This window comes from Danaus plexippus, chromosome 25 (genome assembly GCF_018135715.1).
Source record: "Danaus plexippus chromosome 25, MEX_DaPlex, whole genome shotgun sequence".
Lineage (NCBI taxonomy): Eukaryota > Metazoa > Arthropoda > Insecta > Lepidoptera > Nymphalidae > Danaus > Danaus plexippus.
The window spans coordinates 1,629,451-1,650,149 of record NC_083553.1 but is presented as its reverse complement, the minus strand read 5'-3'; the positions used below and the strand labels follow the sequence as shown (position 1 = coordinate 1,650,149).

The following is a 20,699-nucleotide window of genomic DNA, read 5'->3' as shown; positions in this document are numbered from 1 at the left end:
TTAAATAAAAGACAAATTTCATTAAATAGTTATAATTCAAATGTCTTGCAAAGTGGTGACCGTGTAGTGTAAAGCTATGACCTAGCTATCCTAAGCTATCACATCCATTTTCAAGGCAATCGGGAAGAACTTGTTTCATAGCATGAAGAATTCATCTTGATGTTACATACACATAAAACAGCACAGACTATGAACAGGATGATAATGTTATAATTGATTAAAATTTTTTAATTCAGTAAAAAAAAAACACTGAAAATTAACATACTTTAACCTGTATGAATTAGAAATTCCAATAAAACCTCTTTTGTTTCGGATTTAATTTATATATGATAAACATAGATTATAAGAAAGTTATAATCGGTAGGATCCTGTGTAACTGTATATTACAGGTAGTATTTCTATATTATTTTAACACATTGATGATTGGTAAAGATTATATATCTTATAGGGCATTTGTATAAAAAAATAATAATTTGACTAAATTACCACAAAATTCTAAACCGAGTACATCATACGTTGAATGTATTCGAAGTAAATTCAATAAAATAGACTGCTGAGTAATTATGAAAATTAATTTTCACATAAAATTCAATTTTTGAGTTGCTCTTATAACTTATGAGGAGTGTTAGCAGCGAGTTCTAAGTATAAAAATATGCTTGTTTATATGAATAGCACAAAGGGCTATTAAAAATCTCAAATATTACATATATTTCTTAGTTATATTTAACTTGTATAATCAGCGAAGTAACTCAGATTATATGAAAATATTTCACATATTCTCATTTAGTTGATTTTCAATATGAAATATATCGGTGGTATGACAGAGGGATATAAAAGTGACATTTAATACTGTTCAATTATTATAGAGCGTCCATTGATACGGCACTTTCCAATAATTGAATTTTGTACAAATACTTTTTGTTAAACGACATTTCAATGTGATATTTTCATTATCTATATTATTAAAAAATATATATATTATGTATCTCAAACATGATGTAATATAGGAGAATTTTACTTTACAATATATAGAAATATAAAGTGTCGTCTTAAATAATAATAAATAAATAACAAAAAAAGATTAAATGTTACAAACAACAAAATAATTTGATTTATAAATGCTTGTTAAATAATAATATTACTATATCTTATCTGTACATAAATTAAATGAATACAAACATGATAATATAGATTTGTCTCCCATACACAGACTATTACAAAAACATACACAGATTAAACAGCCAAAAAAAAATAATAATATTATAATTTAAAAAAAAAAAACAAAAAAGATCTAAAAATTACAGTAATGTTTATGAATTATAAGTATATACAGCAAAAAATAACAAGAAAAAAGACTACATCTTATAATATGATTATCGTAAATACAGAATTCGTTAAAGTCACAAAGTTCAAATTCACAACCACTCGTGTGGACATACGCTTAGAAATAAAAACCGCGGGGACAATGCGTGCTTTATAGAGTGTACAAAAATAATTATCATCTGCCTGCAACGGATATACGTATGGTAATACACAATGTATGACATCGATAGACAAAAATTATATATATTTCTAAGCAAATTGACAGTTATTCATGTTGGATGTAATGTTTCAGTATGAAATTTGTTGTTGGAAATTCAACTTTATTTTATATGACATAAGTACCAATATGTACTTGGCATTCACTGTAGACTATAGGTAAAATAATTTTGTATTATAAATACAGTGATTGCAAACAACATACATATGAAGACGAAATATTAAATACTAAATAATAAATGTCAAGTGCATAATACAATTAATAATGAAACTTATTGTGTAGGATATAAAGTTCAATTTCCATTTTAATTTCGATGTCAGTTAGCACGCACTGTCGGCTAGGAGTCAGTCTGAACGCTGCTTTATATGGAAACAGCCTATCCTGAAGTGCTCACACATTTGACGGACCTGATGACGAGGAATTCGTTATTACTTTAGGCTTCCTCCGCACAGTACTCTATATTATAATACGTTCAACAAAAACGTTGACATTGGTAAATTAATCCACGATTCCAGTGCGAAAGAAGCCATAGCATTAAAAAATTTAATAGAGTTATTATAAATAAAATAATTAATAGCTCAATATAATTTTAATTCAAAAATGACACAAATTCGGATAAAATTGAATTATAGTTAGTGAAATATGTATAAGATTATTTTGCCAGAGTGTGTGAAGGCTTGCAATAGGTTTTAGAATTTTGGATATCGATCCTGGTTTATGGAAGGTTAATATGGATCAAAGTGGATCAAACTCACAACACAGGTGCCGTAGTGGACATGGGCGAGGACACTGAACACTGTCATAGTGTAGAAGAACAGCGGCTCGTACTGCGGAGTGGCCAGAGAAGACATCACACTTATAGACAACGGCCACAACAACCAACTGACCGCCTCACAACGCTGGTTGCTCATCTGACTCACTATCAGCCGACACTGGAACATACAGATATATTATATTATTAAAATAAAATAAGTATTTTCATAAAATAGGTTCTAATTATTAAGTTGAAAAAAAAAATTGAGATTAATTTATTATCTGTTATTAGGAAGACAGATAAATAATTCGTAATTTTATTTCTATGTTATCTTTTACTCTTTCATCCTTCTCTTATTAGATTTACTGCTTATAAAAATGAAAAGTTTAATGTCAAAAATAAATAATGCAATATTTTGGATTATTAAAGGCTAAGTATATATATACATTTAATTTCTGTACAGATAAGATATAGTAATATTATTATTTAACAAGCATTCCAAATTCAAATTATTTTTAACATATAATCTCTTTTGGTATTTATATAAACATATACAGGATGTACTCACAGCTACATTACTGAATAGTGTCCCAATAAGAAGGAATAGAGCTCGTGGGTCGCTATTAGGTAAATTGTTTGACCAGTGAACCCAGACGGTACACACTATGAATATGCTGAGCAAGGACCACAATGGACGTACTGCCTCAAGAGGAGCTCTCATCTTACCTGTCTTAAGCTTGTATGACCTGGAAATAGCACAGTGGCATGTCATTAGAGTTTCATTATTGAATTTGACACATACAAGATAACAGATGGCGTTATTAGTAACTGAAACAAATAATTTATTAACGTTTTCTTATAATATCAACATGACCTGGATGTGATTAAAAAAATTAGTATCGATAGGTAATATAGGAAAATTCATCGATTTTTATGAGTAGGATTCAAACCTGCAATCACTTGAATGTCACGTTTCAATTGCTTTTCCAATTGATCTATAGTGCCTATGTTTAATTTTTGTTTTGTTACATTATTAAGGCAAAGTTTTATAAAAGAAATCATTGTATCCTGCTGATGCTGATCGAACAATGAGTGCATTTATGTCACTTTTAGTTTACTCTTGAGGATATAGAAATATTTTATCGACAATGAACTATCGACACTATCGCCACTTGTAGAAGACATACCAAAGACAAATGCTTTAGCTTTTCATTACTCGTGAATCATTTAAATAGACTTATGTCATTTATCTATAAACTATTTATTTATTGATTTAGACTGAGAGTTAGTGTATGTATATATAACACTTACTGATATATATTGTATACAGCGACTGGCAAGTTAGTGAATACTCCGGTGGCGTAGATGAGCCACTCGAAACCATCGGCCAGTGTATATGAACCGAAGAGGTTTTTTTTGTAATACGATGTCCCGTGAGATCCCGTCCATAGGAACACGAACGTTGACGTCTGTGTGATATTAGATAATGACATTAATATTGTATAGCATATATAGCGAAGCTCAGAGTTTGACTTTCTGACAGTTCGTGGCCGAACGGGCGATGTAACTTTGTACTGACGTACAATTTACGACAGACTTTTTAATAAATTTTATTTAATTTATGGACGATCTATAACATTTACTGACTAAATATTAGAAAGAGTTACAGTAAACTTATGAATATTTATTTTAAAAGTCAAACATACTTTTAAGGTTAGGTCGACTGTTTGTTTTTATATAATATAATAATATTGTAAGTATAGCTTATGAAATAATATAATTAGGTTTTTTTTTATGTTAGCCATTTAATAACAGTGACTTTATAGACTTTACCGAGTATTATGTGTGTTGTATATAAGAATATATGCCATTCGATTAATTCTTCGCCTCTTAATAATAAGAATAATCTTAATAGGCAAATTAATTAATAGAACATCCAAAAATACCTAAGTCCAAAAGTTATTCTACCATCAGTATCTTAAATCTTTAGTACAAGCTTCTATCGCAACTACATACGCAGCGTTTCAAGTTTTCATTCATAGACCTACTATCATCAAAAACTGGCAACATTGCGTATTAAGTATGACAACACCGGGATTAAACATAATGATTTATTTATTATTTATTAATCTGCATTACGAGTGTAATATATAAATGGATTATTGATAGCAAGTATGAAAAAACATCTAATCTTCACATATATAAAAAAATAAAACGAATCTATTTTCAGATCAAAACATAGTAAGTTTAAATTTAAACGCCTTTATATGCGTTCATTCTCACCCACATACTGAAGTCGTAGCCCCAGGGAAGGAATAACACGCCGGTGTTGTACTTCTCCCAGTGACTCAGATAGAAATTCAGTAAAAGATTCCACATCACGTAATACATCCTGTATATAAACATATAATGAATACCCTTGTTATTTGTATAACAATTGAATTATATATATAAGTATTCTAAAAATTATAAAAAATAAAGATCTATCCCATAAAAACTAGTTAGAACCGGTTTCAACCGGTTCTTATGGAATTTTAAATAATTTAAAAACAATATAATTAGTTAGTGACTACGTAATACAATATCATTATTATTCTAGAAACACGATAGAGAGCAAAAATTCATATTATGATATTTAAAACTAGGTTTGTAGCGGACATGACCTTGGATCGTTTCGAGCGTGATAATTTATAGCTACGTTATGTATGGACATTAATGAGCATTTTAAAAAATATAACGAAGCGTAAATGTTATAAGATTACGGGTAAGTTAATTGAGTAATGAATTGCAAATTTATTTAACAATCAACTGTTGCCGGCGAATTCGTATTCGTAAAAAAAAAACAATGAAAAATCTTTTAAGGACCGTAGCCGCTCCACGCGGCACTCGCGCACTTATTTTCGGGATAAAAAGTAGCCTAAGTTGCTCTTTATTACATCAGCTACCTGCCAATAAGAGTCCCGTCGAAATCAGTCCAGTCATTTCAGAGATAAGCCGGAACAAACAGACAGACAGGCAGATAAAAATTAAAAAAAAGCGTTATTTTGTTGTATGTACAATATATATGTATGTAGTAAGAGACGGTTATTTCAATATAACAAACAGACAATCCAATTTTATTTATATGTTTAGATGCGTAAATAAGTTACACAAATAATTCGTGAATTAAGATAAAAAGATATGTATGTATATATAACTGTTGCTAAATTTTACATGATCATACAAGATAACCTTAGATTGGAATAATGCTAGTCCAATTGTGATGAAATTTCATATTAAAGTAGTCACAATGAAAGATTAATATAGAGCTCAATAATAGATTCCATAGACGCGAGCGATGCAGTAAATAATCTAGTCATACATGACGTGTTTTTAATCATGAAATTTCTCGTACGCAAACGCCATCATACCATTCATAGTACGATTGCTTTGTACTCAATATATGCCGATACTATTTTCATACCAGTATGCAAATTTTCATTAAAATTATGTAATAATTTTTACTTATCTTACCTGATAGGCGATATTGAGTAGTCTAGACGACCAAATATGGAGTAAAGACATGCTGGTATGAAGAACACAGAGTAAGAATCTAATCCGTGGTCGAACAATTCTCCTAAAGGCCCTGAGGTCTGTGTTCTACGGGCCTGTTTACCATCAATGCCGTCTGTAAAATATATAAAAAAAAACTTACAACCTCCTTGTCATGACATTGGCTGTATGGGTTAAACTGTATTCTTCATCACGGATGAATTAAAAAAATTACATACATTATATAATTATATATATGTAGGTAAAATTTTAAAAATGACCCAAATATACACTAAGATTAACCCCACCCACAATCCTTATCGAATTTGTTTTATCAGCGAATAATAAATAAGTATTACAATAATAAAAATAGTACCAAAAGTAGGTCCAGAAACACTTTTTGTATAAAAAACTGACTTATATCTCACCTAAAGTGTATGCTAAGAAGAGGAACACAGCCAATAGATACCACAATGACTGCGGTATAACTTCCGTGTGTCCGTTCAAAGGTTCAGTACTGGTCGTGTTATATTTAGTGGCCGCTGCATAGTAATCGTAGTCATAGAAAGATAGCAGCAAGAAATCTGCCACTGTTAATATAAACCCTGCAAACGTTAGGACATTCGGTGCTATCCAACGGGGTACTAACTGAAAAGTATAAATTACCTTACTATAAATAATGCCTGTACGATAATTACCATGTGTTTTCACAATCACACTTAATACAGACAGTTTAGTGTATCTCAAACATAAATATTTGTACATCATATCAATGTCACATACAACTGTATTAGGCGTATAAATTACAGGTCATAGCAGGTGTACATTTTGATTAAGAACGTTTTTATCCTAAATCTATTAATAAATCAAAGGCTTTATATTTAATTCCTAAAGAAAAATAGAATGACAAATGCATTTGAATTTAGAATAGTTAAAATTGTGTGGCTAAGAATTTCGCGTGTACACAAATGAAATGAAACTATTTTTTTTATTATTATTTCTACATGTTCGTAATATTTCGATTATTTTTAAGCAACCGTGGTAACTGGCAGACGAGATAAATATAGACGTATGTAACACGTAGAAATAAAATATAAAAAAAACTTAATTCCTTTCTATGCTCTTCGATTCTCTTCTTTTAAATTTCGAATTATGAACGCCAACCAAATATTATTACGGGCCCCATCAAGTGCAAACTATGCCCATGAAAGGTATGAAAACTTTTTGGTTTCTGATCTGTGTATTTCATGATAGGAATTGGTAGTAAAAGAAGATACTATACAATATACTATAACAACTATATATTAAAATATTTACACCAAAACTAGGTTTTGACGCCTTAACATAGCACAGATAATATTTAAGGTCGTAATCTTTCAACCTAATTTTAAATTATATCATGTTATAATCTAGATTTTAAATTACATAAATATTTAAAGACTTTCATTTGTATTATTTTGATGAATTAATATTTCTATTCAATTGTTTAGTTATTATTAAACAAGTATTTAAACAATAACATATTATATAATGGTCATTAGAAATGTTGTTTTTAATTAGTAAATAGGTTTTATATCTATATAGAAAAAAAAATAAAGAAAAATAATGAGAATAAATATGATATTTTATTCTATAATTAAATATTATTGATTTTATTCACAATTAGATAATTCTTGTCCAAGGTGATGTTATCTTTTATTTCTTAAATGTAGGTCATCTTTTATCTCAGTCTAAGGCATTGTTATACAACCATGTCTTGTTCTCAATAAGAATCATTCAGAGTAAGAAATATATTTTAATAATTAATTAAATTAATATATAATTATTTAAATAATAATATGACAGTCGGATAATTGGTTTAGATAAATTTTTTAACCAAATACTTAATTATTTTAAAGGATTCCTCATTTAAATTAATTGTAAAATACATTTGTTATTATATTTGCTGTTACTGAAAATTTCTAACACAGATTATAATAATTTGAATAAAAAAAAAAACAGTTTAATTTTAACATCTTTTTTTTAAATATAATGGTTTTAAACTTTTTTGTATTAATGTTATGTCGTGTGTTTTATGAGAAATACACTTGTGTGCTAAATATTTGACGAATAGGTGATCTTAAAAATATTCACATTATAAGATGTAATACAGTACTTACATTAAAATTTTAAATCATAAACACGATAATAAAATTTTCAAAATTTTCACATCTTATGTACTTATGAGATATTTTATTGAATGTCAGTTACAAAGTGAGATTTGAGGTAATTTTTATAGCTGAGATGTGTTTTCTATGATAAAGAATATTTAGTTTTGTCTGACTTTTTATTTAAATAAATTTAAATTCATAATCTGTTAGAGGACTATATTGCATGTTAAAAGCGAGCATTCATATTTATGTTAGTGGATAAACTTTCTAACAAACAATATCTTTTGTATACTGTTTCCATTCCGTAGATTGTCTTCCTAAACACCATGTTAGGTTGTAACTATAACTATTTTCATTATATTGCAACTAAAACATAGTAATGTAAAAATTAAAGTCTTAATACCCCGTCTCGGTTATGTAACGGTTTGATAAAATTACGTTTTTCCTAAAATTTGTTTTTCTTATGGAGTTTGTATAATTTAAAATGTATTTTCATAAGTAAACTAGTAATAAGTTACCTTATAGACATTATTTTTTATGTTATTATGAACGAGTCATAAAAACTTATAACATTTATCGAGTTTTAAATGTGTTAAAATGTAACAGAATATAAAAATTTCCTATTAGAAACAAAGTTATACAGAAACTAAAACAGGATGTCATAAAAAAAAACAGTAGTTATTCTTTTACATATTAAACAATCTATCTTTTAAGGAGGTTATATATATTTTTTAATTACTATTTTATTTACTATACCTCCTATTCTTTTTTTTGTTACAGCATTAGGTTGCTTTTGAATTAAATGTACAAAAATATATTTTTTAATTTTTTATATATAACATTTCTTACCTCAACAACCTTGTTCCAGAACGGGTGCATTACATATACACTTAAAGGACTTGTATCCCTAGCCATATACTGAAACAATATTGTACATATCGTAAAATAATACTTTATAATCTATATTACTCGAGATTAATACTGCAAATTTATTGTAAAACTATTATATGCTATATTGATATAGCAAACATTTAAATTTATAAAGGAAATGTTGAAATGGAAAGCGAATTGTAACTATTAAAGCATAAAGTTGCGTAAAAGATCGATACGTTTGTAGGTTATGATTTTAAAGTAAGTTTATTTAAGTTATATGTTGTATTATAAGAAATGTGTCTCAGATTTACATTAAACTCTTAATACCATTACCTTGTAGTTATCGAAGCCTTCCAGATGTTCACGACCAAGGTATTTATAGTCAAACATTTTTACGATTTCACCGCTAATATACAAAACAAAATAAACACCAAATTTCTATCAAAACTTCAATCTTAATTCGGTTTTACTTTTTGGCATCTTTAGTTTTATTTTATACATAAATGTAACGCATTTTTAATTAACCTCTTCAAATTACGAATATAAAAGATACGAAATGCACAGTGACCACACCAGACCGATTGCCCGTCAGTACCGAAGGCGAAGTCATTAATTTTTGAAAAATATGAAACAACCATACCCTGAAAGAAAGGGAGAGAAAGAGATAGCTTTACTGTCAACATAAAAATCAGTATATTTCTCATTTCAATGTTATTAGACTCTATTACTTGTCACTAAAGTTCATTTTATGACCAAATAGTTTACGACTTTTTAATATTATGTATTAAAAGAAGCTAGTTACACATTGAATAAGTGTAGCCATCACTAAAATAATTTTATGAAGTAAAGCTCAGTTTACATCTAGTTTACTATTATTTTTAAGCGTGTTTAGGAAGCAAAAACCTAAAAGATATTTTTTAACTGGTAATAAATACAGGTAAATAATGGTAAATTTCGAATTTTTCATGTTTTACATTTTTAACTTAAAGTAGATCTGTTACCAAACATTATGATTCATTTTATGTAATCAGCTGTCTGCTAAATTTGTTTTTCATAAATGTTTGTCTATTTTCGAATTTCGAAGATTTTTTTTTTAAACCTGATCTTATTAAAAGAAATCATTGGTATTCTAATTCGTTACCAATAGATAACTTCGAAGTGCTGTTCTTAGAATTAAAAAAAATTGTCTTTGTAACATATTATTTTTTGATGGAGTGAGTGAGTGTCTTTTTTGTAAGGGTGATTCTTGCTAATTTAAAAAACCCTCCCATTTTTCTTGCCAATTCTACTTCTTGCGCCAATTCTTCTTGTTTATGTAAAAACGTTCATACATTTTTACATTTAACTGTATACACCATTTATTAATGTGCAAAATATTAGTGTGACATCAAATCATGTTAGATTGTTTGATAAGTCAAATTAAATGAATTAAAAAATTCATAATCTGGTAACTTCAAAATCTAAGGATAAAATGTACTAAAATCTTAGCAGATAAGGGAAGTTTACGTAAAAAAAATATAAAGCATAAAATTGATAAGCTTACATTAAAAAGGTCTATTTCATTCTTGCAAATATTAAAGAGCTTCTCTTCATCATAACTTCAATTAACACCTCGTTCATCAATAACTCTAGACAATGACGTAGGTAAAGCAGTTGCCTTCTGAATAACTAGTAAAGTTACAGACCTTAGAGGTACGGAAATGCGTAAAGCCAAGTTTTTTGACCGACCGGCTGTCGAAAATCATAAATGAATTTCAGGCTCGCTCCTCCCTATATAGTCTGTGGTCTGGCAAAATTATACTCTTCGTATAATTTTAGGTTCGAATTTCAAATGGAGTATATTTTGTCCTAACCTGTTTTAACTAACCACAGCAGCAAATACGTTATTGACTATTTGAAATATATGTTCAACCGACGTATTTAGTAAAATAATAGGAAATACACTTGTGATAGTCTTAATTCTTATGATAATTATTTATGTAGATGATGTATGGTGTCACGTTTTCCGTTCTTCGTCGTTTCTGATCGAACCAAGCATCAAAAATGTATACACTTGAACAAGATACGTAGGATAATATTTTATGATCGACGACTTATATTTTAGTTTATGGACATTACAAACTATTTAAGTCACTTGCTAACAGCCCAATTCGAATAAGCTTAATAGAAATTATACGAATTACTAGATTTAAGATCGACAATGGGATATCAAATATACTATATCCTTAATAATGAACAACATACCATAATTTATTTATTTCCACATTACAAATATTTAAAGATCATTTTCAAAGCGTCTCCACTTCTCTCTTGAGAATACTTTTTCGGAAACTAGGAAATCTTTAAAGATAATTAAGTGCTTCACGTATTATTAGCACCTGAGAAACTGTCTCAAGTTCCGAGACAATTATTATTACGGAAAATACCAAATGAATGAGAAGTAAACGAAAATTATGATTTCTGGTCCGAAGTTAAATTCGTATTGTTTCGTGAAAAGAGGAAGTCTTCTGTGGTCATCTCAAAGTTCAAAGAATTCAGGGTATTTAGATACTGACCCAATAGATTCATCAGAATATGTTTCTAAACGTATTTAGCGGAACTGGGTCAGTCCAGGTTATAAAGAAATTCACAATAGGTATTCACAAAAAAGCTCGCGTTTAGAATTCCCGAAGAGCAAGCGAGGACACCTCAGGCAGTCGCCGTGACTCACAGTAGCAGATACGGTAAAGATCAGAAAGACATGAACACGTCAAAAAACAAGTAAGATGAATTCTAGAAAATTTATTACAGTGTTCACGATATACAGCCATAAATTTACTGACATGCTTATAAAATTGTTATTATACATTTTTCGTCAGGCGTCGTTATTTTACTGAAACTTATACTCAAATTATTGTAATTTAATCTTATATTATATATTTTTTCAATGGCAACGACTTAGGAAAAATAAAAAATGACATATTTGTTGTTTTTTCCTATTTGTTTTAAGGTTTGCTTATGCATATGTCGATCTATTGTTGTGTTTTACTTTTTGAGTTATTAAGATGATTACTTATTTCCCATACTGGCAAAGTATCTTCAACTTTGAATATTCATGATTCTCATTATAAAAAGTGATTTAAAGATGTGTACTGAAGTAAAATTGTATCTTAATGGGATCATATCAGCTTGTAATACCCAATAATAGGTACCTATTGTAATCAAAATTCTGAAGTCGTTGTATAGTGTAGTTTGTAAAAGCATTTTTTAAACATCTCGTGGCTCCTACGTATGCTATGAGTTATGACCAATATATATAAAAAAATAATAACAAAAGCAATTAAAAATGTACAGTGGAATTGAATATGTGTTGTTTGGATGTCAGTTAAGACATTTTTTATTACAACAATGTATAAATATTATCTCATAGTAGGTGACAACTTGTTTGGTACATTGTCGTCTGTAATAAATAATGGGGTCTTAAGCATGGATTTTCCAATAACAAAAGATCTAAAGCCTTATGATGGAATCAGCGGTGATTATCAGTATGCTATCATAATGCATATACTAACTAAGTCAAGGTGACATTGAGCTAGGGCTGACACCGAAGTTTAGTTTTGAGTAACTACGTCTCGCAGCATGTATCGTCTGAGAAATTTCAAAGAAAAAATAATTTATTACGTACCTATAATAAAGTTTGCAAATACGTATATACAAGAATATTTTGAAGTTTGAAGCAATGATGAGCTCGAGTTAAAATTTAAATAAAAAATAAAAAAATCATGAACACCGAAAGATTCGAACCGAAACCTTCGTAATTGAAAAAAGCTTAATTGAAAAGCGTCTGGAACCGATGTGACGGAGTCGTGATTGTGGCGATTTTTCACTCCACATTTTCTACTCTAATTTTCATAAACATTGGTTTGCATTTTAAATTCTAGCATCGAAAGAAATAAACGTATTTGGAGCTTCTGTGATCTAATAATATATTTAGACTGTAGCCCTACTCGAATAAGGTTTTGTCCGAATGACATCATGAGTGGGTGCTGGAGGTCAGCCAAGGATGGCTGGAGTTTGAGGAATGCCGTGAAAATTTTATGACTCATTTGCGTATATAAGTGACCGCTAATAATCCCGTTGACAAGCGAATCCAAAACAATAGTTAAAAGGTACTTTAAAATAACGCTATATATAACTGTTTTCCTTTTGTTCTGAGGTTGGCTGGGCTGATTTAAAATTTCTAAGACCCCTACTCTCACTATGAATTATATCGCCAACAGTTTCCACCAAAATTATTATCGTCGCTGAAAATTCTTGCTCAGAATCCACGTGTAAACTCTGCACTAAATATAGATATATAACCGCTAACTTCATTGTAGCAGCTATGAGTATTTTTGAAAGAATTCCTATATTTTTTCTGGAACTTTAATAAGAGAACGCTTATTTATTTTGAAAAAAATATTAGATTTTAATAACTCTTCGTATAGTTATTTGGCTGACTGACTGTAATACATAAAAAATATATATATATTTTGTAATAATTCCTATTAAGATTGGGTTAGACCATTATCTAATATGTCATTATTCTGCAGTTCTCATCAAGTAACTAGCTGATACCCGCGGCTTTGTCCACGTTTTTAGATATATTAATAAAAAATCGTATATGACGAAAAAGACATTGAACAGGCAGTGTTAAAAAGCGTTTTTTCCTGAAACTCTAATTAAAGATACATATTAAATGAAGGTACAGCAATTAATTTTTATGTGAGCACAAAATAACTAACAAAGACAACTTAGAAAACTTTGTTGTAATCTATCTAGAAGTTAAACAAACTGTGAGCACTGGTGCAGGGCTGTTATGATTTTGCTAATCAATGTCAGTACATTAAATTTCGTATAGCGATAGTGTTCAAAGAATCCTACACACGAATGTATACCAAGCGTCGCACAGATATTATTTTAATGAAATTGCTGTACAACGTTAAAGGTGGTAGAGACTAGCTATGGTCAAGATACTGCAGCTCGAACATGGGCTGACTCTACTGAGGAAGTACCACCTTCACACAAAAGATCGACGTGAAGTAGTCTTTAATGGCTGCGTTTTGTCGGATGAGGGAGAGATCCGATTGCCCTTTCCCTCTTCCTTCTTTTCCTCTCTCTTCCCCACAATCAAGGTCGGCAACCAGATGTCCATAGGCGATGGTGACTACCTTCCATCAAGTAGGCCGTCTGCTAGTTTACTTCCTTTGAGATATAAAAAAAACTTCTTAACCTAAGTTTTATAATACTAATTATACAAGTATTTTATAAGGATATAATAAAAATACTAAGATTATTATAATGTGTTATCATTCATGCCAGTCTTCAGCGTTTTGAATGCTTAAATATTTATTTGGGAGTGGGAAGAATCAAATGCTTCGTATAAATTAAATATTGAAATACGATATTACATTATTTTCACTTTTAAAGTACCTTTTAAATAATCGTTCGGGAGACGTCGCTTCTTATAATGTGCTTTTGAATAACAATAAACAATCTAATTAATCACAAAAATTGTGACTTTAGTTTAAAATTATGGCAATGGTCTCCAACATTTAAGGAATGTTGAGCTAATATTTAAATAAGCGTACAAAATGCTTCATATTTTCAAAATTTTCATTCAATATTTTCTAATTTATATTTTGATTGTTTGAAAGTCTTATGCTGAATCTCCGTACACCTTCGGCTTTTGGTTTCAGTCGATAATATTGTTAATTCTTGTAGTTTTTAAGGACCGTTGCTCATAATTGGGTTTTTGAAAAAAATAATTATCGATTTTTTTTTAATTTCAAGCCTTTAAAATTAATTATATCTTAAATTAATGCGAAAATCTGAAATTTTTTTTTCAAATAATTATTACAATTTTTTTTTTAAATAGCCCTAATAAACTAAAAAAGCGCAAAGATTGGTCGCCATGCTTATGACGTCACAATGTCAAAAGAATTTGAAGATAGTACAGTGTCAACAGCTTCTTGTTAAAATATCCGAAATTAAGTGTAAAAACATTAATAATGTTAAGTAATTCAATTTAGTCATGTGTGGTAAAGGATTTATAAAAGCGGATCCGATAATATACTTGATGTGGATATATTTATGATAAAAAAAAATGATATTCCGTTCAATTCAGCGGAAGCTCGAAGAACTAAAGCTTGATGCTATGGTAAGTTTGTAAAAAATTATTGTGAATTAAAATATCAAATCATCTAATCTATTAAATACAATTAATAATCAATTAATTTTTAGAGTGTCACGTGAGAGTTACGGTGACAAGGCTATAGGTTATGTCCAATTGAACCATAAGAATGGTATATGCATCGTAAAAGGTCGTATATGTCTAGAACATCAGCTCGGAGTAAAGCTTACTCAGTTACTTTTACTATAATTTATGCTCTACCTCCCATTCTAGTATAGTAAATATAATTCTCAATATCTTATTTCAGCTGAAAAGAAAAAAAGTTATAAGAATTATTTAAATGACATTATACCAACAGAAAAGCCACCATTATATAGACATTTGAAATTTCAATTTCGTATAACACATAACCTAACTGGTTATAAATATATAAAAATATTACATTAAACCAAAATCATTTGATAAAAATATACGAATTTAGTATGTAATCGTATTAAATTATTAATAGATTTTTTTTCCATGTCCATGGGCGACGGTCCATGGGCGACGGTCCATGGGCGACGGTCACTACTGCCCACCAAGTATGCCGTCAGCTCGTTTGAAACTTTGAAACTTTTCACATAAAAAAAAAATATAAATAATATCCTTCACAAATTTTGTTTATAACGTTAAAGCCATTCAAAGTAACTTTTCGTTCTTAATAAAATCTTTTATTTGTTTTTTTTAATAAGTTTATTTCATGAAATTATTACTTACTGCGCTGGTTCTTAATTTATATTTGTCATTTCCGCATAAATCGTTCTCAAGAAAATCAATTGATTAGATTGCTACGAATAAATTTGTCCCAAGAGACATTCTAAATACAAGATTAATTATATATGATTAATCTTTCTAGATGTCATTTTTTAGATTTTGCATATAATATCGCCTTTAACTTTAAGGGATATTACAAACGTTTTCTCAAATCAAATTCACACGTCGGCGTTTTTAAAACGCGACGTTTATAATCAGCCTGAGTTGTATTTTCGACGCTGGGCGTTAAATCGACTAGATTTTAAAAAGTTCTTATTATTTAACAACCAGTCATTGTACAATTTTCATAACCGAATGCATGTTGGTGACATGAAGTACTCAGTTGGTATTTTAAAAGCTAACTATTTCCAAACCTACGTAAAATATCGTGAATATAGTGCGAGTTTCAAATTTGGTTAGGTAGAGAGAGGAGTTTGGACGGTGGAGGTGAGCGTTTATTGCGCGTTGTATAGGGGTCCCTTACATCTACACCTGGGTCGCAAGTCCCAGGCACTGTAGGAGCTCCTCTCGCTGCAACGCGATGGACCCGGCACCTGCACGGTGAATCCATGGAATGCTGAAAGGTTTCGTCTCCTCAGACATTCGAAATTAATTAAAAAATTCAGCCGGATATGTATTAACTCTTCGTATAGTCATAAACTATACTTCTATACAGCTGTTGATTTAGAGGATGTACCCAGAAAACCTTTGTTTTATTTATTTATTTTTAGAATTAAAAGTTTTACTACTACTAGTAGTTTAGCAGAAAACCTTTTCACATCTAAGGAAAGCATAAATAAAGACCAGGATGATTATTAAGCTTTGTATAAACAATCACATTGAAAGCGCTGAAAAAAAGCCATCCCCGAGTTGCGACGCAACGATTTTAGCTCTCGTGTTAATGACGCCTGACAACTTTTTTATATCATATTCTAATGAAAAATCTTTAAACAATTGAAAACTTTATTATATAAATTGTAAAAAAAAATATTTTTTAACTTTTATGAACTTTATAACATGTAGGCTAAAGCTGCATTTCCAGAATATTCCGAAACACGATCTGAGTCACTTAAAAACAGGTGGGTGCAAACTCGATTTACTAATGGGTTCAAAAACAAAGACTTGCTCGCTATATGTTAACTTTAGGTACCATAAAATCTATATCAGGACCACAGCTCGTACTGAAGTATCTCGTTAATGCAATTTCACACACTGGCATTTAGATACACACGATGTTGCGTTAAATAGTTACGTGGTCACGATTATATATAAAGTTTGATTATTGTGTCAAACGTAAAAAGGGATTGACATTGACACAATAAATATTTTTTAATCTATGTCAAATATCTTTCTTGAAATATAATTAAAAAATATACATTTTGTGCAAAATAATTAAGGTATAATGGTAAAAATTACACTAAATACTTATTGTTTATTACTGATATGTACAAGTTTAAGACTATAGCGTCCTATACGATGATAGAGTCACGCGTGTTCATCTTTTAAAATGAATATAATAAAAATTTAGGTTAAATCGGAATCCCGAAATTATAATCACTTTTGTTTTCCATACGTTCCTTTCGTTAATATGTATTTTTCAGTATTTTCTTAAGTCTAAAAATAATTTTATATGTAAACTGCTAGCAACTTGCTCAGAGAACAATTTACAAATATAAAAAGTAGGTATTTGACGAGATCACGATAGACATGTCGCGGCGGTGCTTGAAAGCATTTCTTTTGTTTCAATCATAAATCTATTTCAATACAAACAAGATTTAACAAATTATTTAAACGACCCAAATGCCTCAATATTACTCAACATTACCTTGAAGCGTATTATATCCCTTTTATCTTTCTCGTTACAGGAATTATTCTTGGAATTTGACGGATATATTATCTGCTGTCATTGTGACGTGTTTACGGTGACGATTGACAACTTGCGTTAGCAAATACACGTTCCATTAAAATTTAATTATGATATGATATTTAATATAACAAATTAAATATATAACAATAATGATTCTTGTAGTGAATAAGAAAGCCCTAACTACGTTTTTTTTCTATTTTCTTTATGGGATATTATCGTTAAGTACAGTGCCGGCGTAAGGGCCACTGATACCCCGGGCGAAAATATTGTGGCGCCCACTTGAGGGACGCAATTTCAAATGTTAGTTTTTTGCTGATCCCAAGTAAAATTATATTAAGAATTTCATCTTTCCTTTAGCGTTACCCAGAGCTAACGACGCGGACGTAGAAGGTTCAGTTATCCCCACCATCTACCACGTGTCACGCGTATCGGTTTGGCGGTGGAAGTATTGCACCAATCGTAAGCGTAAGCACCGTGTGGTCGAGGAGTGACTCTAACGATATCGTTAGAGTCGCTCCTCGACCACAAACCCTCAAAAAATCCATCTAAAAAAAATCTCAATAAAAAATATGCATATGCACAGAGCGTAGAGGACAGCTCTGAGGGTTTGCACCAGGAGAGGCAAGAGACTCCAACTTCAGACCTTGGCGCCCCCCCGAATTTGTCGCCCTGGGCCATCGCCCCATCACGCCCCCCCCTAACGCCGGCACTGGTTAAGTACCAAAAAAATTTTCTTTTCAAATCATGAAAATTTTGTTTTTCATCCAACACCAAATCTTTGATTCAGGAGTCAAACAAACGCTATGAGTGGTGATGTACCACTGTTATTTTTTTAAGTGTAAATTGAAATTTTTAACCGGTAACCTAAATAAAAGGTATATTTACAGATACGTGATAGTGGTTATCTTATTACTTTCGTTCCTTTCGGTTTGATATTTTTAGTGTTTTCTTTCTTTGCAAAATCTCACTAGAAAAATTAATAACATGGACCTTATACATATGTATATCTTAGGTTTACACCGGTTCCGAAGCTCGTTCGTGCAATATAAACTATTGTATCAACTGGCTTTGAAGTCGGTCATTAGTCATTACGTCATAGAGTAGCATAGTCCGAGGTATTGTCTATGTTCATACAAAATTTATAAAATACATTTTCTTTATTCTATAATGATTAATAATTTTGTCATAAGAGTTACATATCGCTATTTTTCTAAAGCTGGTTCCCTCGCTTAATATTTCGGGTCAGTGAAAGCTATCCTGTGATAAGGTGAATTATGTTTAGAATCATTAGACGCTATTATTTTTAATCTTTACATTATAAAGTTATGGTAAGTTGTCGATTACATTAGTATTGTTACTGACTTAAATAAAGTATGTGACATTGTTAACGACTAACGTTTTAACTGTCAGTTTTAAATTGGTGATAAAACTGGTACTAAGTACAGTAAAAGCTATAGCGACTGACTAAAATGTTATACTTGGCTACTTACGTAAGTTATAATTTCGTTTGCACACTTTATAAAAGGAAAAGGTATTCACAATTTACATATTTAAACTACTTTGAATAAAAATCTAATTCTTAATACTTGCGTATGACAATATCAACTTAGATATAAGAATGGAACCTAGGAAACCTGCCGCCTCTTTCATTTTACGATGCAACAAGTTTGCATTGTATAAAAAAAAATGTTTTAAATTTATTTCAAATTCAAACTTAAATCACGTAGTATTAATTACTATAGTTACCAATTTTGCCCTATTAAAACTACGTAGTTTTTTGTATTCATTTATGTATTTCTATTTACAAGTCAAAAATAGACTGGTTTATAATATGTTAGCATTAAATGTACAGATTATATGGCATAACGATATGTGCAAACAAATAAGGTCGTGTATACACTGTATAGTGACAAAATATATAAAGAAAACTTTTGGGAAATATGTTTTATAAAAATAATTTAATTTAGTAAACGAATAAAATTGGTATACAAACAGAAAGAATTTATTGAACCTGTAATATATTATGTAAACTATGATTTATGGAAGAATACGCTTGATATATGAAATTCATACTTATTGTATGTCCGAGTCATACTTCGCGGTACATATAAATGATTTACAGCCGTATTCTGTTAGGAAGCATTATTTATATTCTATGCACAACATAAGTAATAACATGTCAATAAGGTAATAAAACGTGCAGTCCTCGTTCCATCAACCTTCAGCTGAAGTCATTAATCGCCTTGATTATTTCTCACATTAGCAGCACTGTTTCATATTCTAATTATAGTTTCAGCGATCATTCTTAATAACTCGAGTGTTGGAGTGAGTGGCGGGTGAGATCACGGTTTAGGATCATCAGGGTTTAATGATTACTATGGATTTTATCAGATTCTATATATGTTGATGTGAATGAAGAGGATTTTTCGAGATTTTCTTGTTATCACCACCACGTAAATACTGATTGTAAGTTAATACAGTCGTCCTGAAACATCTGCAGGTGTAACTCGAAATGTTATGATCAGGGATTATTAGGATTTGGGATTTTAAATTAAATTAAAATATTATATTAGGATTATTTATGACTATTATCTATGACTGAAATAAGTTCCTTTCTCTCATGTAATGGATACCAAATTAGCTCTTAGCTTCGCTTTTCTGCATTTGATGTTTAATCTCTGCTAGAAAATCGAACGACCCCTTTAAAATATCCAAGACTACTATTGCATTACTTCATTAGACACAAGAGTTCTAGACCACAACTGAACCTCTGAACACAATTTAAAATACATACACTGTTAAGTATTAATAATATTAAAAAAAAAAACAAACAAGAAAAATACATATAATGGTTGATATAGAAACGTAACAATAAATTAACTTAATTAAATTAATCACAAATTTTTTATCATTCGCGCGTTTGGTTTTTATTTTCATACGAAGGCGATACTTAATACTATTTTGAGAATTGGGTCCGTTTTAATAAAACCTTAAATAAGTAATTTGTGCGTCATCAACTTAGTCTTAGTATTATTCACGGT

General features: G+C 29.9%; 1 protein-coding gene and 1 long non-coding RNA gene across 2 annotated transcripts; both read right to left on the bottom strand.

Moving 5' to 3' along the window:
• Window positions 1–16: 16 nt before the first annotated feature.
• Window positions 17–9,458, bottom strand: LOC116775142 (ethanolaminephosphotransferase 1-like). Its single transcript, XM_032667964.2, has 9 exons — window positions 9,182–9,458; window positions 8,825–8,893; window positions 6,254–6,473; window positions 5,808–5,961; window positions 4,578–4,686; window positions 3,606–3,763; window positions 2,863–3,040; window positions 2,296–2,472; window positions 17–1,947 (listed from the first exon to the last, which is right to left on the bottom strand). Exons 1-9 carry the CDS (start codon window positions 9,236–9,238, stop codon window positions 1,885–1,887), a joined length of 1,185 nt encoding a protein of 394 aa, XP_032523855.1. The 5' UTR covers window positions 9,239–9,458; the 3' UTR covers window positions 17–1,884.
• Window positions 9,459–15,118: 5,660 nt separating this feature from the next.
• Window positions 15,119–17,039, bottom strand: LOC133319570 (uncharacterized). Its single transcript, XR_009753131.1, has 3 exons — window positions 16,942–17,039; window positions 16,276–16,368; window positions 15,119–15,603 (listed from the first exon to the last, which is right to left on the bottom strand). It is a non-coding gene; the product is annotated as an uncharacterized LOC133319570 (long non-coding RNA).
• Window positions 17,040–20,699: the final 3,660 nt, after the last annotated feature.